Source organism: Cavia porcellus, unplaced genomic scaffold, assembly GCF_034190915.1.
Source record: "Cavia porcellus strain 051 isolate PalLab524CR breed Dunkin Hartley unplaced genomic scaffold, mCavPor4.1 scaffold_9, whole genome shotgun sequence".
In the NCBI taxonomy this organism is placed as follows: Eukaryota; Metazoa; Chordata; class Mammalia; order Rodentia; family Caviidae; genus Cavia; species Cavia porcellus.
This window is the reverse complement of record NW_026947492.1, coordinates 30,486,236-30,506,106: the sequence shown is the minus strand read 5'-3', so window position 1 is coordinate 30,506,106 and position 19,871 is coordinate 30,486,236. Positions and strand designations below refer to the sequence as shown.

Genomic DNA, 19,871 nt, shown 5'->3' with positions numbered 1-19,871 from the left:
TTTTAACAAAAATGGGATAGACTGGCTGTATAAGCAAGTCTCTTGAATGTCAACTTTTCACATACATAGATGTTAGTGAATAAGACACACACACATTAATGACATTGTTAACAACCCAGGGAAGTTTCTTGATGAGCGTCACTGAAGGATTTTTGTTAACCTTCCAGTGCAGCGGGCTATGGAGAGACATTCTCTTGTTGTGCTAGGATATCACCTGAATTCCTACAGAATTCAAGTTTTATGTTTTTCCTGACTATTCTCATCACACAGTTCTCTGACAAGTATCTTGTGCTTGAAACAAAAAAGGGGCTAAAGGATAGAAAAGAGATTCAGATCTGTCCCTCTTTTTATGTGGTGTGTAGTCCACGATATAGTAATATTGAAATTTTCAGACTTTAGTGAGCAGGATTTCAATATGGAGCTGAAACAGTAAAGTAGAGTCAGACTATGAACAATAATTGTGTTTTATTTCTTAAATAAAATATAATTTTGCAACCTGATAATTATTGTGGAAATACTGGAAAAATCTGACCTGTCTTTTTCATAGATTTAGCTAATCCACAGAGTGTGCTTTATTATTTTTTATCAAAATATGAATAATAAATCAAATATATTCTACTATTAATCACTATAAAAGATCTAATGATTATGGAATATCTGTACTCACAATGACATTGTATAATGAGATTCTAATTAATTACTACAAATAAAGGATTTTGACATCTATTTTTTCTAAAGAATGGAATTAAGGGATAAAAATCAGTATGTTATAAACTGTCATTCCAAAAATGAGCTTCTGACACTAGAAGCTAAAATAAATATGCAGTACAAAAGAATGAATATTTATAGTGCCCTAATTCTAATAGATATCATAGCTTGTCGAAAACAACTCTAGTAAACGCCAGTATGTTTAAGCTGTCTGAAATGCCAGTATTTAAAATAGAAAACATTTTGCTTATAATGATATATGACCATCACTCTCACTAAAAATAAGCAAGCTTTTAATCGCATGTCGTTGATATCTTTGTAATACATGATTAAGCCAGTGACTTGCACATTATATTAACACAATTCTATCCAAATTCATTTAGCTCTAAAGGACTGCGACTTAGAACATCAGAATGATTTCTGTATCATTAGCCAATCAACAACTGTTTTTTGAGAGCCATGTAATAAGATTCCTTAATGTGAAGTCAATTTAGAATTAAAAGAAAAAATTATATTAACATTATGTTTAATGTTACAATGTTGGCTTTCTTCTACCTTCTCACCACTCAGAACTTTGTACCAAATTGCAATGACTCAGTGAAAAAAAATTTTTAAAGGCTCCTGATTAAAAAAAAAAAAGATTTTGTATATAAAAAAATCTTAGAGAATAAAGAACAATTGTAGAATAAATGAGTTCTTCAAAGTTTCAGTAAAAAATGAATAATCAAAAATATGATGTATTTCTATATAACTGGAATAAACAATATGAAATAAATTTAGAAAATACTTGCACTCATAATTTATGATTTTAGTTTTAAATTAATAGGTGTCTGGTATTTAACACATTTGACAAGGCTGATTTAATTAGTAAAAACTTATTTTAAAATAGCAATTCACACTGCTTACTGGGTAGATAAAAGTATTCCAGAAGATTTAAAATACTGTTAAACTGCTTTAACACAATATTTAATGAATATTTTAGTATTTTATTGAAAGTAAAAACAGAAATTATAAAGGTTAGCTTATCTCACCCAAGAACAGAAGAATAAAGCTTAAAAGATAGAAATATGTGATGCATGAAGTTGTATCAAAAGTTTGCAGGTATATACTTTTAAGTCAAGGACCTCCCTTATCTAAACAAGGTTAAGGGGTTGGGAATTTAGCTCAGCAGTGTAAGGACCTTCTTTGCAAGCACGTGGTCATGAGTTCAATCCTGGTACCGATAAAAAATAAATAAATGAACAAGGTTAATTCCCTGGCAAAACTTGGTTTAAGTATGCATATTCTTTAAACAAGTGTAATTCCCCTAAGCAAAAACAAAGTAAGAACTGACACAGAAATATTGACTCCCTAAAGATCATAAATAAAACTGGAAAAAAAGAGGTCAATTCCATGTCAGCAAATAAAATAATATTGAGTTTCATTTTAAGTAAGGATGAAAATAGATTGTGGATATTTTTCAGCATTGTTTAAATTTATCATGCAATTAACTGTGAACTGAGCTCAGCTTCTTCAGTTAGTTTATGTCCAGTGTATGCACTCTCCTGCCCTGATGAAGTGGCAATGGATACTTTCCATGTCTCAGAGACCTTCCAGCCTTTAAAGTTATTGTAGTGTTCTGGCATTTCAACTTTCGCAAGTTAAATGAAGCTAACATTTCTTCAGTCAAGCCTGAGACTAGTGAGTGTCCAAAAGGGTCCACAGAGTAGGCGGCACATAACTTGCATGAACTATGATTGGTACCTGAAGGAACTGATATGTCACTTCCTGATTCTTGAAATTCCTGTATGATCATCACTGCTACTATCATTAAGGATTGTTACTAAATATGAGTAAACTTATCAAAAATGGTAAATTGCTGAATTTCTTTTCCTTTTCTGTATCCTGTGAATGGTTTGTATATGGGTATATGTAAATTTTATTTAGACACAACTAATCACCTAAGATGCTGATGAAAGCACATTGTTTCTTGATATACAAAGTTCTGTTCTAGAGATTTCCAAAACAGATAGAGGCAGGAAAATGTTATCTGTCTGTTGGTTTAAAGTAGTCTATTTTTTCAGAGATTGAAGTAAGAAAATTACTTCTATATTTTGCCCCTGGATTTTTCTCTCTTGCTTTTTTTTTTTTTTTTTACTACCAAGTATTTAAGATAGAAAAGATTATACCACTTCTCTGCTTAAATTTTTTTTATTGGCCTCAGGCTGCAAATATAGTGAAGAACATCAGATGTTTCATGATCTGATCTCCTGTGCACTTTGCATCTTTACCTGCTAATACTAATCTCACCTCTCCACAGGACTTGCTTTTTCTCTTAAAATGCCATACCCTGACTCACTGCCCCAGTGTTAACATCTCATAACCAGAGCAAACATTCTAAAGCTAAGCACCTCTAGGATCAACTATTTATACTACTTAACTTTATGCAGATAGCCCTTTATGATTTTACCCTGCTTACCCCAGGGTCTCTTTCTCACTCTATCCACATGCATCCTCTCCAAAACAATTAACTGTCAGCAACTAAGGTTTCTTTCTCCTTAAAATTTTAATTTAGGCAGCCATTCTCACCTCGAAGAATTCATTCCACCCAATCTTTATAGTTACAATCACTCTCTTTTAAAAAATGGTCCCTAAGTATGCATTCTGATAGCCCTTCTTCTGGGTATGCAAGTCACCCTGAGCAATGATTGTACAGAATTCATATTTTTCATCTATCAGATCATTGTGTTAGATCAGCTCTGTATCAGTAAACATCAAACATCCTGACGTACAGCTACAAATAAACTCTTAGAACAACACAAGATTACTAACAGAAATTATGTCTTTTTTTGCCTTGTAAGATAGGTCTTTATCTGTTGGACTTCGCTTGTCCTCTGCATCTGGTTTTCGTTGATATTTTTATTTTATTACTATAATTGTTTTAATTAGTCCTTAAAACTTGATGTGTTTATTTGATAGACCAAAATATGAGGTTCAGTGTAATTTATCCAAGATCTTACAGACTATTAAGTTTCAATAGCAAGTTTAAATCTCTATTCTAATTTCAAGAAATAAATATACAAATAAATAACATGGCTTATCACACAGTGGCAATAAAGTCACAAAGCGACTTCATTTATAAGTTTCTTGCACCATTCTTAAGGGTTACTTGGCCTTAGACACAATCTTTGTATTTATATTCACTCCTCCTTGAGCCCTTTGATAGTTTAAATATGACCACGAAAAGCAATAAGGAACTCTTGGTATATCTCCCACTTATAAGGCAAAGTAAGAATCCTGCTCTCATTTAAGTGTTTAAGCTTTTAAGATTTATTTAGCATATTACTCATGCTCCCATCACTGGGCAAAATAGTTAAAATCGACAACTTAAGGGAAGAGAGGTTTATTTTGGCTTACAATTATCAGTGGGTTGATTCCAAGGCAGAAATAGGCTTGTGGAAGAGCATTGAAGAGGGATGATATTCATGCCATGGCAACCAAGAAACAGTGATGGGGGAAATGGGGAGCTGGGGACTAAAACACACCCTTTCAGGTTGTGTCCCAGTCACACACCTCCAACAAGGCCCCACTTCCTAATAGCACATTTAGCTAATGGGTATAGCATCCCAATAATCCAAACATCTTCCAAATATAACATTCTGCCTCTAACTCCCTAAAGGCTAATGTCCACTTCATTGTGCCAAATATATGTAATTCATCTGTAAGAGTCAACAAAGTCTCCACAGTTTCAGCATTGAGTAAAAAGCCAAACTCCAAAGTATCTTTTGAAATTTAAGGCACACTCTTAAAAGTGAGCCCTTGTGAAAATTAAAAAGAAAGTTACTCTCATACAATCGCATGGAGTGAAAATTCTCATTCCAAAAAGTAAAAGTGAAGGATAGAAAGAAAGCACACAAAAACATTCAACACCATAGCTTCATGTCTAACATCTCTGGCAGGATGTAGCGAGATCTCAGCTCCAAAGGGCTTGGGCAGTCCTGCTTTGACAGCTCTGCTGACTGTAGCCCTCAGGGCTTCTCTCTTGACTAGCTTTACTCATTGCATCCTTCCTCAGCAGATGATCTGCGTTCCTGTGGTCTCTAACTTTCTGAACTATCCAATACGTATTTGTCTTTACATTCCTAGTACATATACTCTACCCTCAGAGGCATACTGCACAGACATTCTTTCAAAATTTGTGTGTAAGCCTACATGACTCTCAACTCTTGTGTTCTGTATGCCTGAAAAACCTGCATCATGTGGTGACTCCAAGAGGACCATGGCTGCAGGGGCCTCGGAGTCCCTGACTGGCTGAAGTTGAGGATACCATTATCTCTGTGGCCCTGAAGGAACAGGGCGCGACTGGGTTCTCTTTTATTAAAAAGTCTTTACACTTTGGCATTCTTAGGCCTTGAAAGAGTGGTGTCTGGCCAACTGCTAAAATGCCTTTAAACCATCTTGCCTGTTGTCTTGATGCAAAGCACTTGATTCAGGGCTAAGGATATAACTCAGAGGCAAAGCACCTGCCTGGCAGTCACAAGGTCCTGAGTTCAATTCCTGATACCAAAGGGATTAAGAAAAGCAAAGTAGTTGGCCTCTTTTAAATGCTCATCCTGTCAGCAATCATGCCTTCTTTTGCCTCAAAATTGTAGGTGCTTACATTCTGACGAAATTAGAATCTTTTATGTCTTTTTGTTCTGTCTTTTGCTCATAATTTTTATAGCAGATCTGATTAAAGGCAGCCAGCAGTACACATAGTCTGAACACTGGAATACCTTGCAATGTTCTTCAGCAGCTTACCTAGTCCAAGATCTTTAAATTCAGCCCCATGTAAAATTTTAGGACATGAATAAAATATAGATAAATTCCTTGCCAGAGTGTAATATGTTTGGCCTCTGGCCTAGGTTTTGAATAGAATCCTTATGCCCGTCTGAAACTTTGTGAGCCTGGACTTTACTTTCTGCATTTTTATCAGCATTCTGATTTTCTTGTAAACTTTTTTTTTTTTTTTTTTTTTTTTTTTACCAGTACCGGGGACCAAACTCATGACCATCTGCTTGCAAGGCAGATGCTTATGCCACTGAGCTAAATCCCCAGCCCCAGCGTTCTGATTTTCTAACCTCTGAATCGCTTATTAAGCTTTACTTACAGGAATCAAGGACTTCTCTTTCCTCCTTTCCTGAACTTTTTCCAAACTCCTCCCACAAATGATTTCCAAAGATTTCTAAACCACACAATCAGACATAGTTCTAGTAATGCTCCCTTTGATATTAATTTTTTATTAGTCATTCTGTTTCAGATTTTCTGCACTGAGCATGCGTGACCAGATCACCTACATGTGCCTGTGTTTGATCTGGCTGATGTTTCCATTACCATGCTAAATAGAAGTGGTAATAGTGGGGATCCTTGTCTTGTTCCTGATTTTAAAGGGAATAATTTCAGGTTTTCCCCATTTAATATGATATTGGCCACCTGTTTGTCATAGATAGTTTTTTTTTCTCATATTTATCTATTCTCATATTTATCTATTAAATATTCTCATATTTGTCTATTTTCTCAAAGTTTTTGTCATGAGAGGGTTGGATTTTGTTTTTAAAAAACCTTTTCTACATCAATTGATATTATTATATTATTTTTGCTTCTATTTATATTGTATATTATATTTTTTGATTGATTATAAACCATTCCTGCAACTCTGGGATGAAACACAGTTGGTCATGGTATGTGATCTTTTTGATGGTGTGTTGCATTCTGTTCACTAATATCATTTGGTCCCTTTGGTACTAATTTTTTTTTTGCATCTATGTTCATTATGAAATTGGTCTATAGTTTTCTTTTTCAGTCTGTTCTTTATCTGTTTTTAGGATCAGAATGATGCTGGCTTCCATAAATGAGTTTGGAAGCACTCTATGTCTTCCAATTTCTTTGAAAAACTAGAAGAGTATTGGTGACTGTCTTAGTTACTTTTTATTCATCTCTGAGACAAAATACCTGATGACCAAATTTGGGGAAGGAAAGGTTTCTTTTTTACAGTTTTTGGAGGTTTCAGTCCATAGTCAGTTGGCTCCAAGGCAGGGCCACAGTTCATGGCGGCTGCAAACAGCAAGGCAGAAACCAGCAAGAGAGAGAGACATACCTTCTTCCTGCCATTACATTGAATGCTGGCTCCACCCCTATGTGGGTGTAGCACTGACACAATCAATCCAAACTCTAGACAATGAACCAATCAGAAATGCATAATGCAAACACATGAGACCTGGGGGCCATCGACATAAACTATGACAGTGACATAACATCCTTAAAGGTTTTATAGAATCATAATGAATCCATTTGGTCCTGATTTTTTTTAGTTGGTAGATTTTTTTTTAGTATTGTCTCAATTTCATGGTTTATTATTCGGTTGTTCAGCACTTGTGTGTCTTCTTGATTTAGCTTTGGTAGTTTGCATGAGGCTAGAAATTAGTCCATTTCATCAAAATTTTCCAATTTATTGAAATACAGTATCACTTTTATTCAACATAGTACTTAAAACATTAGTCAGAGCAACCAGGAAATAGGGAGAAATAAAAGGGATTCATACAGGAAAGAAAGAATTGAAAATATTATCATTTGCAGATGAAATGATACTCTACTTAGGAGACCCAAAAACTCTTAGAATTCATAGATGACTTCAGCCATGTAGCTGAATACAAAGTCAACACATAAATACACCAATAATGAAGTGAATCAGATAGAAATTATGAAAACAATGCCACTTGCAGTACCATCAAGAAAATTTGAATGTCTAGGAATTAACATAATCAAAAAAATATACAAAGACCCCAAAGAAAACTACAGTGCTCTGAAAAAGGAGACTGAAGAAGAAATCAGAAAATGGAAAAATGTTCCCTACTTCTAGATAGGCAGATGAAATACTGCCCATACTCCTAAAACTTTTATGCAGATTCAGTGCAATCACTTTCAAAATGCCAACAACATTCTTCACAAATTTGGAGAATACACTTATAAAACTTAAATGGCCCTGAAATAGACTAAAAGTAGCAAAAGCAAACTTGGGCAACAAGAGCAAAACAGGAGATGTCACAATAATTGACTTGAAGCTATACTATAAAGTGACAGTGATCAATTGGCATGGCACTGAGCCAAAACAGATATTTGAGTCAAAGAAACAGAACAGAGGATACAGAAGCATCCACAGACACAGATATTTGATAAAAGCATACATTGGAGGAAAGATAATCTATTGAACAAGTAGTGCTGGGAAAATTGGATAAGTTGGCAGAAGTCTTAAGTTGAACTCATATCTTTCATCTTGTACTAAGCTGTAATAAAAATGGATTAAAAATATAAGCATTAAAGACAGAAACGTTGATTCCACTGGAAAATAAAAGGTAAAATACTTGAACTCAAAGATTTAAGAAAGGATTTTCTAAATAGCACACCAAATTGCACAAGGGATAACAGCAAGAATCAACAAATGGGATTTTATCAAATTAAAAAGCCTCTAGACAATAAAGTAATCAATTAATAAAGAGACAACCTACTGCAGAATGGGAAAATCCTGTCAATATTTCTCAGACAGACACTATTATCTAGAATACAAAGAATTAAAAACATTAGTCTATCTGAAATAAATAATCAGAAAATGGCAAGCAAGGGGCTGGGGATTTAGCTCAGCGGCATAAGCACCTGCCTTGCAAGCAGGCGGTCGTGAGTTTGATCCCCGGTACCGATAAAAAGGAAAAAGACAAAAAAAAAAAAAAAAAAAAAGAAAAGAAAAGAAAGAAAGAAAGAAAAAATGGCAAGCAAAATGAACAGGTACTTCTCAGAAGAGGTACAAGTGGCCAGCAAACATTAAAGACATGACTAGAGAGTCATTAGAGTAAACAAAGTAAAACAGTGTTAGGATTCTATCTTATACCAGAAAGAATAGCAATCAAGAAGTCAAATCATAACAAATGCTGGCTAAAAACAAAACAAAACAAAAGAATCCTTCTACATTGTTTCTGGGAATGTAAACAAGTAATACCTTTATGGAATGTAAACAAGTAATACCTTTATGGGGTTTTGTCTAAGAACTGAAATTAGAACTATAATTAAATCTAGACCTAGAAATTAGAGATTCCAGTTGACCCAGCTTGTCCTCTTATTAGTGTCCCAGAAGACCTAAAGACATTATGCTGCATCAATACATGCACACCAGTATTCACAGCTGCAAAATTCATACCAACTAAATGCTAGAAGTAAGCATGCATTCCCATCAACAGACAAATTTATTGTTAAAAAAAAATGGTGTCTCTGTAATGAAGTACAATTCAGCTATAAAGGAGAATACATCTGAGACATTTATAGGAAAATGGATGCACCTGGAAAATATATGTTTAGTAAAATAAGTCAGACATAAAAGGTTAAATGCCATAAGATAGCTCTCATCTGAAAAAAGGCAAAGTACAAGCAAAGGCCATAACAAAGGATAGATGGAAACGAAGGACAGATTTCTTACAAATGGAAAGGGCTCAGGGAGATTGAGGTTGCGGGACAGAGGGAGGGAAAAAGATAAGCAAGAATAGTTAAGATATGCCATGTACAGAACCTGATATCCTCAAAGAATTTAAACATTGCATGTCACAAACACCAGCTATAAATAATACTAACAAAAAGCATCAACAAGGGAAAGGATGATTTAGAAGCAGAGAGAGGCAGGGTGGGAAGAGGATTTAAGAGAAACAAGCTGTATTATGTGCATGTAACTATTCTACAAGGTGACCGCAAATTTCATGCCCTGAAGAGATGCACTAATTTTTAAAAGTGCAAATATTAAGCCAGTTCTTCACAGACTAATTCGTAAGAAGATTATGGAGGGAAATTTTTCTATTCTATTTTATCTTCCTTTGTTAACAGCATCAGAACAGTTGCAATATGATTTAATAACCTGTCACCCTAAGAAACACAGCAGAAATGTTAGCAGAGTTAGGTAAGATTTAAAGGATGAACATTAATTAAATATTGATATTGTAATGGATCTACAGATTTACATAAGTAGTCATCAGGATGATATGCTTAGCTGATATGTATAAGCATCCCTCCTGCAGGATATATGATTACAACTAAAAAGGGAAACCAAATTGGTAATTAATTTGGAGAGTTCACTAACCACTGGGAAATGTAAGCAACATAGCAGCCCATTTCAATAGGCAGAGGGGCTTTCTGCTCACTTTGCCCTCTGGGACATTATTTACTTAGTTACTTAGCCACCAATTTCCCCCTGACTGCGGAGTAGTCGATTTTATTACAATGTTGCCCTAGAACTTTCAGTTCCACAGTATTCCCTTGATACAAACTGAAGCTAAATGGCCACCAAAGCAACTGTTTCCAAGGAAACAACTTTTCAGGCTAGATCCTATCAATTTTCTATATAAAATCATATGAAAATGTATGAAAGGAAAAATATTGCCTGTGTTCAACCAGACATAGCTGATATTAACGTCATCCTCTATTCATTCAAATCAGAACTGGAAGCAGTTTATCATCAGGTAAAGTAACTTTTCTTAGTTCTCCTTCAATGCAGCAACAGAATAGAAGCAGAGAAATATGGACAGTTACTTGTCAGACAGTCTTTACAATGCGTACGTTTTTCTGAAGGTTGCATCTTTGCTTCTGTCTTGCAACTGTGGTGAATGACATGAAAGAAGGCTTGGAAGACCAAGCCTTTTAGCCCTGGCTGAAAGAAAATAATAGTGTCATCAGTTAGCAACTAATACGACAATTGAATTACTGTGGATTTTAGAAATCATTGGAATTAGTTTCCTGCTGTGGGTCTGCCCTATGCTCTGGTCAAAACAAACAAATATTCAACTGACATTTTAGTAGCTAGAGATTGATGAGGCAAAAAAATTGTTGTTTCCTGTTTCTGAAACATAAATTTGCTTTTTGACATCCACTTTATTTAGAATATTATTGATCTGTCAAATTAGCTGGCACATGGTAGCCATGAAATATGTAGTTGTTTGGTGAGTTAATTAATAATCAATATTAATTATTGAATGCAGACATGATGTGCGAGATATGTTAGCAATACTATTTTCATTTTGCAGGTAGAAAATCTAAGTTAGAAAGTTAAAGGTGGGATTCAAAGTCTCAGTTTTCTTTGTCTCCAGTATCACTGTACTGCTATTGCATACCCACTGATAATTAATGAAATTCAAAACATTTCGTTATCTTTATGGAAGAGTATGCATGAGAATAAAGTAAAAATGCAAATTCAAACATCCATTCATGTGCTTGGAATTTAGCCCTATTATATATTTACTGAGTGACCTTGAAAAGTTTGCGTTGTTGCATTGAGCCTCAGACTTTTTCCTCTGTAAGATTAGTAATGGATACCGCTTCCTAACTTTGTTGTGAAGACTGAACTAGACAGAGAATCGGTGCAAAGTGCTTAACACAGTGTCTGCACACAGTAAACCCAACTTCAGCATCAGTTACTAGATCAAGTACCTGGACCTCCCATCAACCATTTTGCATAGTTGCCAAAGGGCTGCTCTATTTCTTCATAGAAAACCAAACAGCAATATCATATGTGAACCAGACAGCAATCTGCTTCTTTATGAAATAAATTAAATAAAAACAAAAATAAAAACCTAAATGTTTCCGAAAGCATGACCAATGTGAACAGCCCTAAGTCTTCACTGCTTCCTCCACTAATGTCAGAGTTCAGGGTTTCTGACACTCACTTTCTCCCACAAAAAGGAAAAGGGACAGACAGACAGACCAAGACAAAAAACACTTTCCCTTAGTATTCTCAGGAGAACTGAAACATTTTCACATCTTCAAAAGAACTTTTACTACACAGCAAAACAAAAAAGACTTATAGAGACTATAAACTGCATCTGTGAGCGTGTGTGTGTGTGTGTGTGAGTGTGCGTGCATGCACACGTAAATGCACAAACGACATTTATTGTTCTCTGAACTGATACACTTGGCTTTATTAATTTACCTCCTTAATCTACTTTTGCTCCTTTATTTCGTTGAGTATATATTTTTATGGCATGCTTTATATTCTTAATGGAAATTAAGGGTGCTGAGAAAGGAGGGAGAGAGAGAGAAAGAGAGAGAGAAAATACATAGACAGGAGAGAAAGAATTCTTTTCCAGAATTTTTGAAACCTAGGTTATTACATCTAGGCCCAAAGAGACGACCTCTCCCTTCTCACTCTGCCAACTTCTGCATTCCACTTGGAAAAAAATATCATTGTTCTGACCACACAGAAGCTCATCAAAAGTTTTATCCTCTCGAGTTCAAATAAGCAGCTCTCTCTGCTTATAAACCACTTTGTAATGATGCCAAAACAGCTTTAAATGTTTTAACCTATCACAGACTTGGAGTGTCATGGTATCTTGGTGTTACTTTCATATAATACACATTTTCACATATCTGTATCAGAGGATAATCATGCATGATGTCACACCACTGTAACACCAGCACTCTGAGAGACTGAGACAGAAATATCGTTAATCTGAGCCCAGTCTGGGTGAATTTGAGACTTCATGACTCTGTATCACCAAACAAAAAAAATTAAAATGGGCTTGGGATGTAATCCTGGGTGTGAAGACCCTAAGTCCTATCCCTATTACCTCAAAAGATAATATAGGTATACTAAGAGAAAACACACATATCTACTCCAGAGGCAGTGGTGTTCTCAGCAGAAGATTCGTTGATGTTATATTTCCCCTATATACCCCTTTATACTTCAAAAAAGACATTAAAAATCATTTGAGAAATATTTGAGTTGCATTGAACTGATACTGATGCTGAATTGAACTGATACTGAATTGAATTCTTTCTATGTATTGGATTTTGAGGAACAGAATTTAAAAGCTAACATAAGTCTATTTTTTTATTCCTTCTAGCTATTGTTTATTAGAATTCTACTTAGATGTATATATTGCTCATTGATCTATATTAATATTGAAAAGCTGAAATATATGTTAATGTGCTAAACTTAACATTTCATGTTGATTTCATAGGGATTCAAGGATATTTCTCTTGAGAGGTTTATACATGGAGGAGCGAATGTTACAGGATTCCAGTTGGTAGATTTTAATACACCTATGGTAACCAAGCTAATGGATCGCTGGAAGAAACTAGATCAGAGAGAGTATCCAGGGTCTGAGACCCCCCCAAAGGTATTTGCCTTTTTGAATCTCATATACTTTGGGTATTTTTAAAATTTTAAGGTAGAAGGTTCATTATGCAATTCTAGCTGTGTTTTTTTTCAAAGATAATCTCTCATAGGAAAGCAGCCTTTTGTTACTGTTGTTGTACTGAATAGGCCTCTAACAGTCTCTAAACTTCAGTATTTAAGGGCAGAGTTCTTATACATTAAGTTGAGAAGTTTATAATTTTATCATATGAACTTATTTGAAGAAATTATTTGGTTTCTAAAGTTTCACTAGCTCAATATTTCTACTATACATGTCCATTACTAACTTTTCTAGCCAGATAAAAACTGTTTTGTAATATGACTTATAATGAGGAAATAAGAATTTGTTAGCAGTGCAAATGTAGAGCTTAATAATTTCTCTTTAAAAGTAACAGTAAACAACTAGACATTAATTTTTTCTGAAAAGTATTGCAGAAGCATATTATTAGTATTTATGAAGATAGCTGGTAAATTTCCCACCATAAACACATTTGAAAAGCTAAATGGTTTTCTTAGACATTGGGTAGTCAATAGAGTACGATAGGAGGTTATGACGTGTCACATAATAAGACATCACAGTCAACAGTGTTTACACCAACAGCATATTCCAGGAAAGAGTTTTAATTTCTAATTTGGAAATTCAAGTATAGAAAAATTGAGGTTCTTAACTACTCCATTTTTGAACTACAGAATTTTTCATTTTGACCATGTTGATTTCTCCTCTGCAATATTAGAATATTAATAGCTAGCCTATAGAACCATGGATTTTTCAAAATATATATTGGGTATCCAAAAATATATTGGGTGTCCTGTATGTGTCAGGCACTAGATTTCTACTCTCTGATTTTCCAGATTAATGTGTGTAAGAACATAGTGGGTGTATTCATTGACTGTCCTTAAATTGAGGATCAGGTTCACAAAATATCAGGATAGAATCATTTTAATAACTCCTATTCAATAACTTCCAATTAGACTTATTCATACTACAGCTTTGAACTCTTTGTTATATAAAAATTATATGATCCTTTATGGCATTCTTCTGTGATAATTCTGCCTGTTTGATAGAGCTATTAAGATTTAAACCAATTTCATGTTTAATAAATACAGCTTTTATGATATACTATAATAAATATGACCTACATATATAGATAATTTCCACAGCTCTTTGCATGATTGTAGGCACTCCAAATTTAATAAATATATACAGTCAATTTCAATTGCTTGTGTTAGTTATTTCTATAACCTTTTTAAATAATATATGAGCAAATGTTAAACCTTTTTTCAAAGAAATACAGGGTTTGTGTCTGTGAGCATGTATCTATATTTTTCAACCAAATAATTCATAACATTGTTTTATGTATGTTTCAGTTTAAAGAAATCTCAATACATTTTTGATTTGTTAACAATTAACTATGCCTAACACTTGTATAACATCACTGGATTATGCTTGTGTGATATGAATGTTTACTCCTCACAGCACATCACATTTTTGAACTTAGGAACACTAGACAGCACTCAACACAGTGCTTCTGGTCCATTTCAAATAGGAAGATGGTCCGCAGAAAGCAAAAAAATTAAGAAAAACAGCATTGATCACATGATTATGATATAAGAACAGAAACAAACAAAAATAGTGTTTTTCTTATTCAATTAGAACTGGGACATTTTATGTTGAGTGAATCACATTTTTGGCACTCCACGCATGTCCACAAGTAATCGCAAAAATTCTGCTAGTATGGATGTGGGGGTCAAAAATAAGTACTTGCAACGAGGCAATTTCAAATGCCTAGAATCCACAAACAAGAATTGATTGCTATTATATAAATTATATTTCAGTCTCTTAGTATTTCCACCAAGATTTTTTGTCTTGTCACTTTGTGAACAAAGGTCAGCCATAATACAGGGGAAATCAGTGTCTGCCCCACCCTGATGCTCCAGCAAGAACACTTCTCTATCCTTGTCTCACTCAATAAACAGTGTGCTCTCACTGCAATAGTTCCACACTTTCATTTCTACCAGTCCAAATCCATCCATCTTCCAAAGCTTTATGTCAAACACCATTTTCTTTCAAAGCCTCTAGAAAATTTCTCCAGTAAATGTGAACCTCTTTTCCTTGGTCCTCTTCATAACATTTGAACATGTTTTTTTTCCCAAAAATTTAAAATAATTCTTTGTAGGCTTATTGTTTCACACCTGTAAACTTCTTAAGGGACAGTAAGCATCTATTATTAATCCTTGTAGTCCTTATGATTCCTAACCAGTGTCTAAGACCATTTTTCAAAGAAATCTCAGATATGATATAAAATTTTGTCCTCAAAACAACCATAGTAGATAGAGGTTATTACCTTATTTATTGGATTTTGTTCTATTTTATGTTTCATAACTGAAGAATGTGCTTTGCTTTCCCATAAATCTGTGTGTAGCAGAAGTCAAGTTCATCTCAGTCCTTTCTTTCCATGGCCGTACTCTTTCCGCTGCACTGTGATATCGCTCATCTCTGTCTTGTCAATCTACAGCTTGGGAAACACAATTCATTCTACTAGGCTGATCACTGGTCAGAGAAGTTAATACTTACAGGCTTAAATTTACTTCTATCCTTCCCCCAAATTAAATGTTTGTTTAATAGGAATTTTCAAGGTGACATCTAGAAGTTGTACACACATAAATATGGTTTCCTGGGTGACAACACAATGAGGCACATGGGCAAGAATGGCACTCACTGGAAAGCTAAGACCTGTTGAATTAGTGTTTCTTTCCATCTTCTATGGCTTGTCAAGTTCTGGCTGAACCTCTCCTGTACTCTGAGGCCCTCTGTGTTATACTGCTCTTTTTTTCTAGTACACTTTCTTCACAAAAATGCATGAAGTTTAAAAGCAGCAAGTGCACTTACATGTTTATCTCATCTCTTCTCGGCTTCTCTCTGCAAACTGAAAAAGCAAGTGTTTCTCTCTCTCTCTCTCTCTCTCTCTCTCTCTCTCTCTCTCTCTCTCTCTCTCTCTCTCTCTCTCTTGATCCTGAAATGCTAGTACTGCATTTTCTTTTGTCTTTATGTCTTTAGTAAGTTTCAGTTTATTTCTTATTTGTATTTTCTTGATTTACAAAAAGACAATGTGATAGATGTGTGAGTTCAGGCAGGAGAAGAAATATATTCATTTCTAAGTAGCTCCTCACTTATCATCTTGATTTCTTGCAGCTGCTCTATCCTAGGCGTGTTCTTAAGCCTTTGTATCATATTCTGAAGGATACATAGCAAGTCTCCTAATTTATACATCCTTCTAATACAAGCTTCATAGTTAGGTCCTCTACTATGAAGACTTGGTTAGAATTTATACTGTATTCTTTATTTTTTATATTCCTGGTTTAATTTACCTCTTCCTAGTTTTTGTGTGTTATGGTCACATTGCTCATGTTTGCTTTCTACAGTTGGAATTTACAAACAGAAAGTCAGAGAGAGAACTCCCCCTTTTCCACAGCAAATCCTACCCATCATATAGGTGTAGAAAGTGATAATCATATGGAATTAACCATGTAGAGTTCCTGAAAGAGATGACGTAGTTGACCCTCTTCCATGCTCTAAAACAAGTGTACCATGTTTTCCAAGTGCATATTAATTCTCTAACCATTCTATTCAAACTCTACCAAAGGCATCTATTTTCTTTTCATTTATGGCTTAAACAAGTTACTTGGTTTTTCCTCACTTCTGCTCTCACCTTGAAAATGTATTTGGAGGCTCACGTTCTTCAAGTACAGCATGGAGTAGTGGTTGGAAAGCAAACAATCTATTTTTCATATCTCCACTTTGGCCCTAGTTGTGTGAAAAACTTAAAAGAAATGACTTAATCTTCCTAATCTCCTTATGCACATACAGAGGCTTAAGTTCAAACTTGCATTCCTTTCCCTCAGATTTCCAGAGTCCTGGGTTTACAGGTACGAATCACGTCTCTAGTTAAGATGCTCCTTCTTATTTAGGGTGATGACTAGTGAAACATATTTGTTAATGGAGAAGTTGTTATCTATGATAGCATATTTTAATAACAGTAAACCACCTATCAGTTTTTCTAGGAGACTAAACAAAGATATACACTTTAAAATAATAAATATGAATGAGCCAGGGAATCCTGCTAGACATTTTGGAGGAGAAAAGATTACATCCCACACCCTTGGCCTCAACCACTATAATAAACTAGAAAGCAAATTGAACAATGCCACACACAGCGTTTTTAGAGCCTTTTACAATTAGATACAAAGTCCTCGCCTAAGGCGTTGCTTAACCTAACTGATGGGAAGTTGTGTATTAAAATCTCTCTTTTTAGAGTGTGTTTTCTCATTTTAAAATTATGATGGTAATATTTGGTATACAGTCTTTGTATTCAAGCAAGAGTAGAAACTTCTAAAGCCAGAGTGCATTATCAGTAATTTAACTATAATGCATATAGGATAGTGTTTTTGTCAGAAACTCAGAGAACCTCCAGACTATTCCTAGATAAGATTTTAATATTTACTGTTGCTGTCATTTTCATTTGATTAGTACACCTCTGCCCTGACTTATGATGGTGTCCTGGTGATGGCTGAAACTTTCCGAAGTCTCAGGAGGCAGAAAATAGATATTTCAAGGAGAGGAAATGCTGGGGATTGTCTGGCAAACCCTGCTGCTCCATGGGGCCAAGGCATTGACATGGAGAGGACACTCAAACAGGTAACTCCCTCTGTTAACTTCTACTTATTTGATATTATCTTAAGTGGAATGTTTAGGAAAACAGTTTTTCTGAGTGTAAATATGTATTACAATCGGCAACTTAATACATTAAGCCATAACCACTGTTGAGGTGACTGGAAAGTATCCTAAGTATAATCAGGTTAGCATCATGATGTTAATATCTTATATAGATAAACAGCCAATGATAAACAAAATTTTGCTAGAGTAAAAACCTCAAATACTACAAGAACTTTGCTCGCTAGACGCACACTAGATTAACAAATGTCTTCAATTCACTGCAATCACTCAGACAAGCTGGCTGACAGAGCAGTTGCCATCATAAATGCTGCTCAGCTACCCAACAAAATCCCAATAAATAGTGCTAATTTATAGTTCCACATCCTTATGTGAGCATACTCCTATCAGATGAAGGCGAGATTTCTCTAAGTGAAGTTGCTATTGAATACATGTGTGGGTTTTCTTTTTCCTCCATAGGTTCGAATTCAGGGACTAACTGGAAATGTTCAATTTGACCACTATGGACGTAGAGTCAATTACACAATGGATGTGTTTGAGCTAAAGAGCACTGGACCCAGAAAGGTGAGCCACTATCAAACTGAAAAACAGACAATCCTAAGCCAGGCATGGTGGTATCCATCTGCAGTCCCAGCGCTCATGAGGCTGAGACAGGAGGATCACTATGAATTCAAAGCCAGTCTGGATGACATAGTGAGACTGACTCAGAAAATCAAATACATACATAAAAATAACATTGCATGGTTTGCACTTGTCATTTTTAAAGGCTTATAGGAATGAAAAACTGGTTATTCTACAATATTGAATGTGAGTACTTACAAATAATACTTTCTTGGTAATATGTACTGATAAATTTTTGTATTATATAATTGATAGTCTATGGTTTAGCAAAGCTGAATCAACTAAAGTGTTTACCATTTATAACACAATGGAAGCAACTGGGGAAGGATGCAAGTATAACTTACTCAGCAGGAAAGAGCACAGTGCAGTGCTATGTCCATATATCATCCATGAAGTCACCTAAAAGAGTGCAAAGAATACTAATCCCTTTAATGGATGAGCATCCTCAGAGGAGATCAGAGGCTCTTAAGGTAAACCCGTAGATAAATGCAAGGAAGAAGGCAAAAGAAAGACAAGATTATGAAAATTACTGTTAGCTGAGAAGAAAAAGAAACACTTCTGCTGATTGGGAGGGAGCTGGATTCAGCAACTTGCACTTGGAAAAGTAAGTCCGTGAGCCTAAGTCGTGACCAAACATGTCAACAGTCTTCCTTCCAAAGAGTACTTTATGTGATAGAACCATATAACCTCACCTCAGTAATTGGTTACAAATAGCAAGCTAAAAGTTTAACTTGTCTTTTCTCAAAAATTAACTAGAATATCAAAGAAAAAGGTATTAAAGGTAGCCTTATCTAAAACTCTTTCCACACTTGGCTGTTTAAAAAGTATTTCCAAAATACACCTTCCTGACTTAGTGGAGTAAGAGGATCTACAGATTATGAAATTACTGCTATGTCCCAAGGCTGGACTTCGTGCTTCACATCATCTAATCCTTGCTGCAAATCTATAACTTGAATATTATATCCATTCTTCAGAGGAGAAAGTTATAACCCAAGCAGTGTGGTTACTTGCCTAAAGCTCATGTCTGGGAAAACAAAGATTCAGATATACCTGGTTCCAGAAGAATCTTCCCACATCGTACCCAGCCTGAATGGACCATGTTCCTAAGAAGCTTATTTTCTAGTAGAGAGGAATACGTGTGTTTCAAATGCCACTTGAGGAAAGGACATGCAGAATTTGTGGAAGGAGGAAAGCACGTTAGGAATGGCTGCATGGGGAAGGTGGGGTTTAAAGTGAGCCAAGGAGCGGTGGTGTAAACAGGGAGAGAAATCAGAAGAAAGGCCTCGGGGCAGGACAGTTAAAGCCATGGATGGAAAATGATGAACACTTTAAAGTGGTGTCTTGCTGTACTCTATCATGTGGGTGTGCTTTGACATCCATGTGAGAAGAAACCTCGAGCTGCCGTGAAAACCTCTCCGGCTTGTCATTCCCATGGCAGCATCTTCTGGCATGGAGGCTGACAGCTGATCCATGGCAGACCAGCATCTACAGGGCTAGGTCAGATAAGACAGGAGATGAGTGAAGCTGAGGACACCCAAGCTGGCCACCATGATAGGCTTCTGTAGACCTGTGCAGAAGCAAGGGAAGAGGGCGGGACACACTTCCTGAGAGGTAAACTCACTGAGCTCT

General features: G+C 35.3%; 1 protein-coding gene across 8 annotated transcripts in view; it reads left to right on the top strand.

Moving 5' to 3' along the window:
• Positions 1–19,871, top strand: part of Gria4 (glutamate ionotropic receptor AMPA type subunit 4) — a 334,303-nt gene that overhangs the window by 248,268 nt on the left and 66,164 nt on the right. For all 8 annotated transcript variants that reach the window (XR_010049759.1, XM_063256141.1, XM_063256144.1 and 5 more), the window contains 3 exons: positions 12,714–12,872; positions 17,418–17,585; positions 18,081–18,185. Coding sequence is in view for 7 of the 8 variants with exons in the window: in XM_063256141.1 (XP_063112211.1) it covers positions 12,714–12,872; positions 17,418–17,585; positions 18,081–18,185 (432 nt within the window). In the remaining variant the exon portion in view is untranslated. The remainder of the gene's footprint in view (positions 1–12,713; positions 12,873–17,417; positions 17,586–18,080; positions 18,186–19,871) is intronic.